The sequence below is a fragment of the Haliotis asinina genome, chromosome 5, assembly GCF_037392515.1.
Source record: "Haliotis asinina isolate JCU_RB_2024 chromosome 5, JCU_Hal_asi_v2, whole genome shotgun sequence".
Lineage (NCBI taxonomy): Eukaryota > Metazoa > Mollusca > Gastropoda > Lepetellida > Haliotidae > Haliotis > Haliotis asinina.
Genome location: NC_090284.1, coordinates 56,651,248 through 56,663,678, shown reverse-complemented (window position 1 = coordinate 56,663,678; position 12,431 = coordinate 56,651,248). Strand labels below are relative to the sequence as shown.

Below are 12,431 nucleotides of genomic sequence, written 5' to 3'. Positions count from 1 at the left end.
GTTTTTAGGCGGATAATTGATCTTTGTTTCAGTCACAGTATATATAATTCTGAAAACAAGGATCAGTTCCCAGAATGTAACACAGCGAGCAGTGAGGCAGCGGTTATGTAGATCAAGTGTTGACAGAGATGCAGAGTTATGTACTCCTGTTAATCTGTGTATCCATGTCGACAACACGACTACCAGCATTATTCATACAATCAGTCATCAATTCCCTACAGTTCAAGGACTTACAGACCAGTGAAGTGCCCTGGGTAGAATAGGCCTTCAGCAACCCATGCTAGCCATAAAAGGCGACTATGCTTTTATGAAGAGGTGACTATAACGGGATCGGGTGGTCAGACTCGCTGACTTGGTTGACACATGTCATCGGTTCCCAATTGCGCAGATCGATGCTCATGTTGTTGGTCATTGGATTGTCTGGTCCAGACTCGATTATTTACAGACTGCCGCCATATAGCTGGAATATTGCTGTATGCGGCGTAAAACTAAACTCACTCACTCACTCACTCACTCACTCAAGGACTTACGACCATTTCCATTAACGTGGAATCTTCTAGCAGTCTCACAGAAATACGCACAAATAATCAAAACAAAAACTCAAGAGGAGGTAACTCTAAAGCACTTCCTGAAAGCCTGCTACCCAAATACTGAAAATAGTAAACATTTATGATATGAAATGTGATCCATAATAATTATTACTCAATTAATAATACAATTTACAGAAAATACACTCTTGTAACACCCCTGACAACCTCTGTTTTGGTTGCTTATTGTCTACTGCTCCTCCACAGAACGCATGTCAGTACAACATGCATGGCATACTGATATGGTTATGGTGTACAATTTATAGCTATGTTGTTTATGCATGACATGCACACGTCACTGGGTGAAATGGTACACTATTACCATTATACGGTACTTCTGGCAGTTAGTAACAAGGCCTTCAGGTTGGTCCATTTTGTTTTGGTATAAGAAATACTATCATAATACAGATAAAAAAGGAAATACATAGATTTTAACAAAATGATTAGATTTCTAAACATTTAGAGAAGGTATAGAAAGGTTAATGAAATGATGGTACAAAACCTGAAATTGCCAAATTTTTGGATTGCATTATAGTATACCGAAACAAGGCAAAATACTGCGGTTCTACTAATAATACCATTTCGCCTGTCACATTTCATTTCCTGACAGCCCTCAGCAAAATGAGGATTGTCATGTTTTTGTGCACAGCTCTGGATTTTATGTGTAACAAGTGTATAGTCAGGTGTTGTCTGTTCATTTCAATGCATATATCTAGGAATTCCATTTGTGTGTTCATTATTTCTGTACACAACTGTGTATTTTTTTTAATATTTGTGTAGTTTCATATAGCAAGAAATACATGTACCATCCTTCCCTGATTTGCAAAATATTCTGGTATTAACTGTTCATGCCATTCATTATTTATTCTTCTGACATGTTTGAAGAGTTGTTAATTTTAATAACTCCACATAGAATATGACCAAGAAATGTACATGGTGATTGACTGTTTTGACTTTTTCCAAGTTAGCACCGCCTTTGAAATCAAATTATCTAACACCCAGAGTGCTTAATACTTTGAACACAGTATCCAAAGACTCACCTATTACCATACGAAGAGCAGCTCCAAATATTCGGAATCAAAGTTATTTCCTTTTCCATCGAACTAAGCTTGAAATCAAAGAAAGCACCTTTAAATATTTGCTGTTAGAGAATGTTATATAAGTGATGCTCAGCTTAGTGTCGAGGGATTTTACTGGCAAATGTCAAGTTTGGGCGTTTGGTGGCAGAATTACAAGAGAAGAAATACAAATCCCGAGAAGAATCTCATTTTAATAAAAGTGAGGGAGTGTGTCTGAGTGCAGTCGGTTTATCGCATCTTTCAACAGTATATCAGTTGAGGACTGAAAGGGATTCATGTAATATTGGCATGTTCTGGAAGAAAGGGAGGAGTGATGGAGATCTCATAAATTTAGCTCTTTGATGAAAACGTACCTGCACATGAATGGCGCTAATGACACAAAATTAAGTTGAATCGCACCTTGAAACCCATGATCAATCATTTTGGCACGTTGAAAGGATTCATCTTTACATATCGAATAAATCAATAATGCATTCCTTATTTAAAACCTAACCAAAATTAATCAGTTCACATGAAGAGATTTTATTTGTATCTCATAAATATCGGTGGACAATTTGCAAAAATTTCCTATGATTACAGATATATTACAGATTTTGATATGTTTGATAGTAGTTTATGTCAGTTATATTTTTGTCAAATGTTGTTATATTTTCAGCTCTTCTCTTGCTATATGATGTCACAAATAAAGCCAGCTTTGACAACATCAGAGTAAGTAGATGTCACAAATAAAGCCAGCTTTGACAATATCAGAGTAAGTAGATGTCACAAATAAAGCCAGCTTTGACAACATCAGAGTAAGTAGATGTCACAAATAAAGCCAGCTTTGACAATATCAGAGTAAGTAGATGTCACAAATAAAGCCAGCTTTGACAATATCAGAGTAAGTAGATGTCACAAATAAAACCAACTTTGACAACATCAGAGTAAGTAGATGTCACAAATAAAACCAACTTTGACAACATCAGAGTAAGTAGATGTCACAAATAAAGCCAGCTTTGACAACATCAGAGTAAGTAGATGTCACAAATAAAACCAACTTTGACAATATCAGAGTAAGTAGATGTCACAAATAAAACCAACTTTGACAACATCAGAGTAAGTAGATGTCACAAATAAAACCAACTTTGACAACATCAGAGTAAGTAGATGTCACAAATAAAGCCAGCTTTGACAACATCAGAGTAAGTAGATGTCACAAATAAAACCAACTTTGACAACATCAGAGTAAGTAGATGTCACAAATAAAACCAACTTTGACAACATCAGAGTAAGTAGATGTCACAAATAAAACCAACTTTGACAACATCAGAGTAAGCAGATGTCACAAATAAAGCCAGCTTTGACAACATCAGAGTAAGTAGATGTCACAAATAAAACCAACTTTGACAACATCAGAGTAAGTAGATGTCACAAATAAAACCAACTTTGACAACATCAGAGTAAGTAGATGTCACAAATAAAACCAACTTTGACAACATCAGAGTAAGTAGATGTCACAAATAAAACCAACTTTGACAACATCAGAGTAAGTAGATGTCACAAATAAAACCAACTTTGACAATATCAGAGTAAGTAGATGTCACAAATAAAACCAGCTTTGACAACATCAGAGTAAGTAGATGTCACAAATAAAACCAACTTTGACAACATCAGAGTAAGTAGATGTCACAAATAAAACCAACTTTGACAACATCAGAGTAAGTAGATGTCACAAATAAAACCAACTTTGACAATATCAGAGTAAGTAGATGTCACAAATAAAGCCAGCTTTAACAACATCAGAGTAAGTAGATGTCACAAATAAAACCAACTTTGATAATATCAGAGTAAGTAGATGTCACAAATAAAGCCAGCTTTGACAACATCAGAGTAAGTAGATGTCACAAATAAAGCCAGCTTTGACAACATCAGAGTAAGTAGATGTCACAAATAAAACCAACTTTGACATTATCAGAGTAAGTAGATGGCAGCCTATAGGGACTGGTCATTTTTCAAAACTTTGTCATGACAAAAATTGGATTGATCATATATTATAGAGAGGGGTGAAAACTTATTGAGAGGATGAAAAGGGATTTGGGTAATATTGTATGACGAGAAAACATGTTTATTGGGATATGAAAATGGGGGAAAGTGGGGAGGTGGGGAAGTCGGCAAAATAGGACACAATTTGCTCTACCATTTCACAAACCACAACCTCCTTTACTCGAATGCCATTTATTATTCATCATGATTTGTCTATGATCGAGTTTTGCGACTACTCAAACAACTGAAACTAGATGGAAATGATGTAATAGTAAACGTGACTAGTAACATCAATTTGAGGATCGGTATCTTCTCTAACAAGATGGATTATATGTTAAACTGTGAAACAACCTTTTCGGTCTTTTGGGTGTAACCTTCAATTTGAAATAAAGTTTAACTGTCTACATTGTACATTACTAATGGTCTCCAGATACCCTGCTCAACAGTTCTTGCAGGGTCTTACACAACATGTTTCCAGTAAGCAACTTAAAGAATGGGTGCATATATATATATAGGTTGTGTTCTGAGGGATGTGAAAGAATATTCATTGTAATGAAACACTTGACCAGAAGTATTGGTTCCTGAAATTAAGATAATTAAATTAATAAATCTTATGATTTTTGTAGACTTCTCAGTTTCGATACTTTACAGGACCCCTTATTTCATATAAGGACGGTTTAATTTAGTAACTTGGGTCACTTTGACTGCAAGTTTCTTAGCTCAAGCTAAGAGCCTGTGAAGAATGCATTTGCCTCATTGGATGTGTACACAGAAGCCATCTTAATGCATTCTTGTAATACATCTGCATTTCAGGCCTGGCTAGCTGAGATTAATGAATATGCACAAGAAGATGTTGTGATCATGTTGCTAGGCAACAAAGCAGACATTGCTGGAGAGAGGGTTATTAGGAGAGAGGATGGTGAGAGGTTAGCAAAGGTAAGACCTTTACGTCGAATGACTGAAGCAGTTAATCTGTAACCATGGATAATGAAACATTAAATGCATTTTTTCATGCTTTAGTACGAGTACTCAAATAAACATTTGACATTTTTCCTTAAGTATCGTAGAATACTTCCTGCAACCCCCATCTGGATCCGCCTATGTGATGACTGTTTCTTCCATCAGGTGTAAATATGTTGTTCAATTTCCAGGAATATGGGGTTGCCTTCATGGAGACCAGTGCCAAAACAGGCATGAATGTAGAATTAGCATTTATGGCAGTAGCTAGGTAAGTACTATCTCTTAAAACGTTTTCTTAAATCCCATAATTGGCATTTTTCAATTACTAAGAGATCATATATTGGTATTTGCACTCTGGATAAGTAATGAAAAATAAATACAACATGAGGCAGTATCCTCTCAAAAGGCCCTTAAATAGATTTATTCATATAGAATTATAAACAGATCAAACACGGATATGGAATCCATATTTCAAGCATAGTCTATCACGGTGAGTGATTAGAGGGAAGGGTAGGGTCAAAGAAAGATAACTCTTGTTAGTAAGCATGACAGTGTCCCAGTCAGGGAAAGAGGCATATTTTTGGTCTTTGTCATTGGATTTAAGTCAAACAGAAAACTGCAGCTTATGTCAGGATAAGTTAACCTGATTATTCATCTTCATGTAGTCCTTACGACAAGAAAACTCTGACAGATGCATCCTTAGATATTTCCTGGGTAAGCAGTTTCCACAAGTATGGTGCTGGCTGGGGTCAGTTGACAGATGACTCAGCAATCATGTTCTGTGTTCAGTCTACAGACTCTGTTTCCTTCCAGTTATCCACTGTTAATGCCATGAAGTGCAATTTCCTAATCTACGAATATGTTGATGTATTTTCCAGAGATCTGAAAATGAAGAAGACACGTCGTCCCAATGAGCCGAAATTTAATGTAGCAGATTATGTAGAACAAGAGAAAAAGAATGCAAGCTGTTGCAGCTAGCAACAATGGAGTCAGACTGATGCCGTTGTCCAAGACCCAAATCAGCAAGCCAAGAGGAGTTGTCTCCCTTTAGTTAAAAGCCAGTCCTCAGTAAAAACAGTCCAGAATCAGTCATTTTCTACAACTCTTTGGAGAGGTTTCATAAATTTTATAAATACCATGCCATCAAATATGATATGGACAAATATAGTATATCATTTGCAATTCAAAGTTCCTTCAAATACATAATATCAAATACAATATGGACAAATATGGGATGTCATTTGCAATTCAAATTTCCTTTGGCTTGCAACAGGATACATTTTGCATAATGTGAAATGAAGATCTGTAGGGTAATCAACCTGCACATTGTTATGAAGATTAATTCTCATATGACTGTCTCTTGTATGGAGATATTCAGGGGTGAACTTTCACCCTTCACACTGTCTCCATAGCTGTTGACTTCAGTGTTGAATGAATAAAGGGAATGAAATTAATGGAATGGTAAGCGCCTCAATCAAAAGCTCCTCCTTTGGTAAAAAGCAGGGAAGCTGATCATAGTCTGGGATAATGTAACAAGTTTTTCATTTGAAATATTGCTTATGAACAGTACCACTGGGCTTGTGATACATTTTACTTAAAATGAGAAAAGAAATATCAATTCTTTTGTATTACTGTAGTCTGTGTTTCATAACAGATGATGTATTGTAGTATGGAAGAACCAGATGTTCCCAAACTTGTTTTGAGTAGTATATTTGTCACAGTTGAATGACACGTTTACAAAATGCCCATACTATGTCCTTTGTCAAATGTATATCAGCATGATACTGTCCATTGTTATTACAGATTGTTTTAATGATAAGTATGTGAAAAACAGAATTTTTTGTAAATATGATAAAAATATTATTATTTTGTCTCACAAGGAACAAAATAGATGGAGACATTCTTGAACCACAGGATCAGCATTATTCATGTATTGAACAAAACTATTAGAAATTGTTGTGGAGGTTAATTGATATGTTCTCTGAAGGACAACCAGGTCTTTTTCACTTGAAAAATTTGCATGTTTGAGACAGACAAGAGTAAATGTTCAGATGATTTGTGAAAAAACCTGATTTTAGGGTCTGGTCACACTTTCCTTTTCAGTTGAAGTTCTAAATCTGGCTTCATTCACTGATTTGAATCATACTTATATATTTGATAATGTCAGAAGTGTGAAATCTGTAAGACACAGAAAGACCTACCTTGGTAGTAGTCAACACTTTGAACCTGTCTCCTAACTGTTGTACAAACATTCCAAGTTTTGCTACATGTAAATTTGACCTCTTAGTTGCCTGAAAAGGCATTTATACTGCGTCAATGGATCTCCCAACTTAACAACACTGAAGAGATGTTCTATGTGATATTTCGGCTATTCTAGGTTTTGTTCAGAAAATCATGTGCAATTGCAGCATGTATCGAGAGCCCATCCTCAAAGCGATCAAAGCACAACAACAATCGTAAGTCTTTGTTATAGCATGTGAGTTGCAATCATCTTAGCAACACAGGGCCCTGATAAAACTGTTTACCCCGCAATGTTGCTATGCTATGGAATTGAGACATTCCTGTATTGTTCTTTGCCATAAACTTGATCAATATATTTAATGTGGCCACAATGTTGAACATCATCTAGTCTACATCCGGATGCTAATATCCACAGATATGTACTCTGACAATGTTCAAATTTGACACTTTCAGCATTTTCAATGTATAGGAACTATACACATGAATTGTTTTGTTTTGTGTCACTTAAAAGTATAATTGTTAGACAACCTACAGTGCAATATTCTCAGATTGTTACATCTTCCCTGACAGTGAAACTACCTACAATGAAACCTTTATATACCGGACACTGCCGGTTCCAATGAAGTCGTCCAGAGTGACAGTTCCAAGGAGTAACGTCATATTTAAGATGATCAGACACTCCTTACAGCTAATGTCCAGAATATAGATGTTGATTGGATTAATGAGGTCGTAATTATCAGTGTTTTTATTTTGATTGTTTGTCGACATTCAGATAATTTTAGCAGATAATAGAAGTTGAATGTTCATGTTATTTTTGTACTTTCCACTCTGTCATCACTGGTTCCATCTGTGTGAGATTTAAACTGGTGTCTCAGTATCTTAGCCAACACATTGTCAGTTTCATTACATGTATGTTGTCTTGAGATGAGCGTTTTGTGATTTAGTACAGTTTTTTTTTCATGGCATCAAACTACAAATAATGCCCTTTGACAAAAACCCTGCAGTAAGGTCCACACAATTTAACACAAATGCACATCTTTTAGTCTTTAATTGCAAAAAATAATCTCCTCCTTGGTTAACACCCTTTGAAATTTTTTTACTACTATTTTCCACATGCATATGATGTTAGCATTTATGTTTAGTGAGAAATGGCCTAAACAGCCTATTTTTTCCTGTTTAGTTAGAGGCAATGTTTATTTTTTCTCACAATTTTGCTCAATTATACTTTCCCTTTATATTATACTGATATTGGTGTTTGGCATTTTCAAAACACATCTTTCGCAATTGAAAATGCATGAATAATGTGTAGCTTTGTGACATGAAAGATGAAATTATTTATTTCCTTGCCTGTGATAACACTTGACTGCAGATCCACAGCTGTAAACCTGCAACTGCAGATCCACAGCTGTAGATCCACAGGTGTAGATCTGCAGCTGCAGATCCACACTGTAGATCTGCAAATGATGATCCACAGCTGTAGATCTGCAACTGCATATCGACATTTACAGTAGAATTCATGCAAAGTGACTCTGAAACAAAGTGTATGCACTGTTAATTAAAGCTGTAGATAGTGGTCACAAACCATCCCTGTTGATATGGACTTGAGACAATTCACTGCAAAACTGTACATATTTACTTGTTAAGCATTTATTGTTAAATAGTGATGTTTTCAGATGTTCAGTCAAGTCGGGTTTGGGATGTTTTAGAGAGTTTGGGTATTGATATGGAAATCATTTTTCATTGATGTATTGTGGAATGTTGTCACAGATCTATTTTAGTCCTGTACTGTGTAATCAAATTCTTTCATGCTACTCATGACTTGTCAAATTTTTAGTCATCATGTATATGTTTTCTTTTCCATAAACCGTGGACTCATGTTTATTACCAGAAACTGCTTCAAAATTTAAAACCTGGAGTTTAGAGTGATAGACCCGTTTCATTTTGGGCCGAAAAACTGTTTTTCTCCCTTTTTTTAGGATAAAACAACTTGCTGATAGAAAATCCAGTTTTGTTTTATGATTGGTTTTGTTTACAGTTTTAGCATATGTATTTACAGTACAAAAACTGTTAAGTCAGCAACTAGTAAAAAATTATCTTGCTAAAGTGTTATATGGGCTAGAACTGAATAGGAGAAAAAACATCACAATTTAGGTTGTGAAATATATTAACATGACAATTGAAACAGAAATGTGCAATGTACAAAAAGTTGTATATATCCAATGCTTGTATCTATTTCAAGTGACACAATAACCCACTCTAGTTATCCACAAGAATCTCGATGTTGTTAGTGGACAGCACCAGACAACATATTGGTAATATATTATGTTAAACCAAGGTGCTGGTTTTTTGCTGTATAGGACTATTTATTTTCTTATGTCTTAAAGAACTGAATGTAAATATTGTGTGAAAAACAGTAATCAGTTGTTTTTAAGTGCAAAGAAATATTTAGCTGTATTTTGGATTAATTTGGAAGAAAAGCCAAATTATTTTTGAGGATCGTAAATGTTTAGTAATCAGTCATGCTTGATAAAGTCTTGTAGTTAATCTTATGAAAATGCGTGTAATGTTTATTGTAGCAGACACAAGCATTGTAACGGTTACCAGTAGCAACACAAGCACAGTAACAGTTACCTCTAGCAGACATAGTGCTTTAACGGTTACCAGTAGCAACACAAGCACTGTAACAGTTACCTCAAGCAGACATAGTGCTTTAACAGTTACCAGTAGCAACACAAGCACAGTAACAGTTACCTCTAGCAGACAGCAGTGCTTTAAGGGTTACCAGTAGAAAGACCAGCACTGTAATGGTAGCCTCTAGCAGGCAGTACTTTAAAGGTTACTAGCAAACCAGTAGCAGACACAAGGCTAAAATCCCTACAGGTAACAATCAAGAAGGAAGTAAGGCTTGCAAGTAGGACATATAGTTCAGTGATGTGTTACCTCTTACAAGATGAGTATTATATATATGTAAAATATAGTGGTACTTGTATTATACAAGATAGGTCTAGATGAGAAGCTGTGTCCAGTATAACTTTCCTCTGTGTGTTTGTTTGAAGTATGTTACATTTCAGTGTATGGGTTTATTTTGTGTTGCATCTAAGATGAACAATGCAGATTGAAGTTGGAATAAAAAGCATTTATGATTTAGAAACGTGTCATTTCTTAAAGTACACGCGAGGTCTCATTATCAACGCGAGTAGTGAGTGAAAAAAAGGTGAACTGAAATAGGGATTAACGTTGTATTTAAGAATATTAAGGACGACGTGTATGTGTGGCTGCATGTACTACCAGACTTTTGGTGTTTGTGTTTTTGTTTTGTTTTTTTTTTGTTTTTTGTTTTTGTTGTTTTTTTTGTTTTTTTGTTTTGTTTTTTTTTTTGGGGTGGGGGGTGGGGTGGGGGGGTGTTTGTTTTTTTTCATAGTGCTAGCTCACTGAGATACCATGACACCCAACTCGGACACATTATACTGACTCCGAGCCGACCAGTCCTTGTCCCCATTAGTGCCGAACGCCAGGCACGGACCAACAAGTGCAAGCCATATTGTCACGTCTTTTGGACCATGGCTTTCGGCTGTCCAGGCTCACCCCTCTATACCTTGGAGGTGGTCCTTCAGATGACAGGAGAAGATGTGTGCTACAATGCTACATGAGCCAGTGTCTGCAATACATTGATTTGCCACTTGGCCATCACGGCCAACAGGCTTCAAGAAGCATGGCGTAAGTGCATTGGTCAAGTACTGGAATCCGACCACCTGTAGTAGTCATCTCACCCAACTCACCTTGTAAGCTGAAAATTGAGCAGACGCTGTGAAGCATTTGCCCCAAACCGGACCAAGCAGTTTATGTCACGCTTCGAGTATTTCGTGTGGTTCTGTAGTGGTAAAAGCGATCATCACCGATTGGCATGAACCCCAGACTGCAATTGTGACCATGGGCGGATCCAGGAATTGGTGAGGATGAACCGCAGGAATGTCCTTTAAAGGGGTTTGTAACAGTATTGTAATTAATCCATTGTGCCCCAGCTGGCCATTACGCAGTCTGGCTTCCATACATAAAAAAGTGTTGCTTGTACCACTGAGAAGGTCTAAAGGACATAACTAGCACATGTAAGCACCACTACCTCTCTCGTTTGACCACAAATATGAATGTAAGCATCGTTAATTGTTTAACCAAATATCGTGGTACACGTCACATCACAATGATTCCTATTGGCCCACAACACACATCAAGTCATCGGTACCATAGTGGATACTAATAAATCGTTCGGTCGTAACGAGTTCTATTCCCTGCATTGGTACAATGCAACACTTATGTGGTATTCCCCGACGTGATATTACTGGAATACTGCTATAAACTCCTGCATGTGCACACGGAGGCTAAAGAGTTATCGCGCCTGTTTATGTGTTGAGATTTAACGAGCTTACACCACTGCAGCTGAGCTGATCACTCGATGAAAATGCCTCCGATCAGATATCAAAGTGAACCAATGAGTGAGCGAGTTTAGTTTTACGCCGCACCCAGCAATATTCCAGCTATATGGCGGCGGTCTGTAAATAATCGAGTCTGGACCAGACAATCCAATGACCAAGGACAAGAGCATCGATCTGCGTTATTGGGAACCGATGACATGTGTCAGCCAAGTCAGCGAGTCTGACCACCCGATTAGTCGCCTCTTACGACAAGCACAGTCGCCTTTTGTGGTTAGCATGGGTTGCCGAAGGCCTATTCTACCCCGGACCTTCACGCACAGTGAACCAAAATGCAAATTATGGCTACAATTTGTTTGGTTAGTTTTTACGCCACACTCGCCTTATATTTCATTTTCGTGTACTCCCTTAAGTCCTCAAGGTGCCTGTCCAAAGATAGTTAAGCCGAAACATGTTCGCTTTGTCCGCATTCTAAATTGTTCGACATCAAACCATCATTAACAATCATTAATGAATAAAGTATCATTTCAATTTCAAGTTTCGGCACCATAAAACTTGATTGTTGTTCGGTACGACCCTTGGTGAACATGTTAAAGAAAGAAAATAACGTTTATTTTCAGCTTTGTATGACAAACAAGCTCTAAGATCCTACTTTACCGGTTATTGATAGGGCAAACTCGCCTCCTTCCCTTATCTCCACAACTAGCATAAGCAGCATTTCTCATTTAATATTGATGCTGATTATCAGTTTACAGCATTTTCGAATTTCGGTATTTTTATTAGCCTCCTAAGATGACTTATGTCTGGTGTTACTGTGTTTTTCAAAACTAGAAAAGGTTATCAACATTTAGACCCCAGTCTAAGCCCAGAAAAAAGATGTGTCGGCGAACCTTTGGTTTGATGGTGTTAAATACAGTATCGAGTGCCAAATATACTGGCTTTAACTTCATATAGAGAAATGCAGTACGTCCAGACAAAGGTGGCGATTCCCTTCTTTGTGTTCTTTCTTGTCCAGGGAACTTTCGGGAGTGACTTAAAGGGACACTTTCACTTTCATGGCATGAGGAACAAGTTTAACCATGACGAAAGTACGAAACTAAGCTCTCTCGTCGGAT

General features: G+C 36.8%; 1 protein-coding gene across 7 annotated transcripts in view; it reads left to right on the top strand.

The window, feature by feature from the left end:
* The window catches only part of LOC137284897 (ras-related protein Rab-37-like), a 152,997-nt gene extending 142,957 nt beyond the window's left edge, over window positions 1-10,040 (top strand). For all 7 annotated transcript variants that reach the window (XM_067816926.1, XM_067816927.1, XM_067816931.1 and 4 more), the window contains exons 5-8: window positions 2,322-2,374; window positions 4,502-4,624; window positions 4,840-4,916; window positions 5,527-10,040. In XM_067816926.1, coding sequence (XP_067673027.1) covers window positions 2,322-2,374; window positions 4,502-4,624; window positions 4,840-4,916; window positions 5,527-5,626 — 353 coding nt within the window. In that variant the 3' untranslated portion in view covers window positions 5,627-10,040. The remainder of the gene's footprint in view (window positions 1-2,321; window positions 2,375-4,501; window positions 4,625-4,839; window positions 4,917-5,526) is intronic.
* The last annotated feature ends 2,391 nt before the right edge of the window (window positions 10,041-12,431 follow it).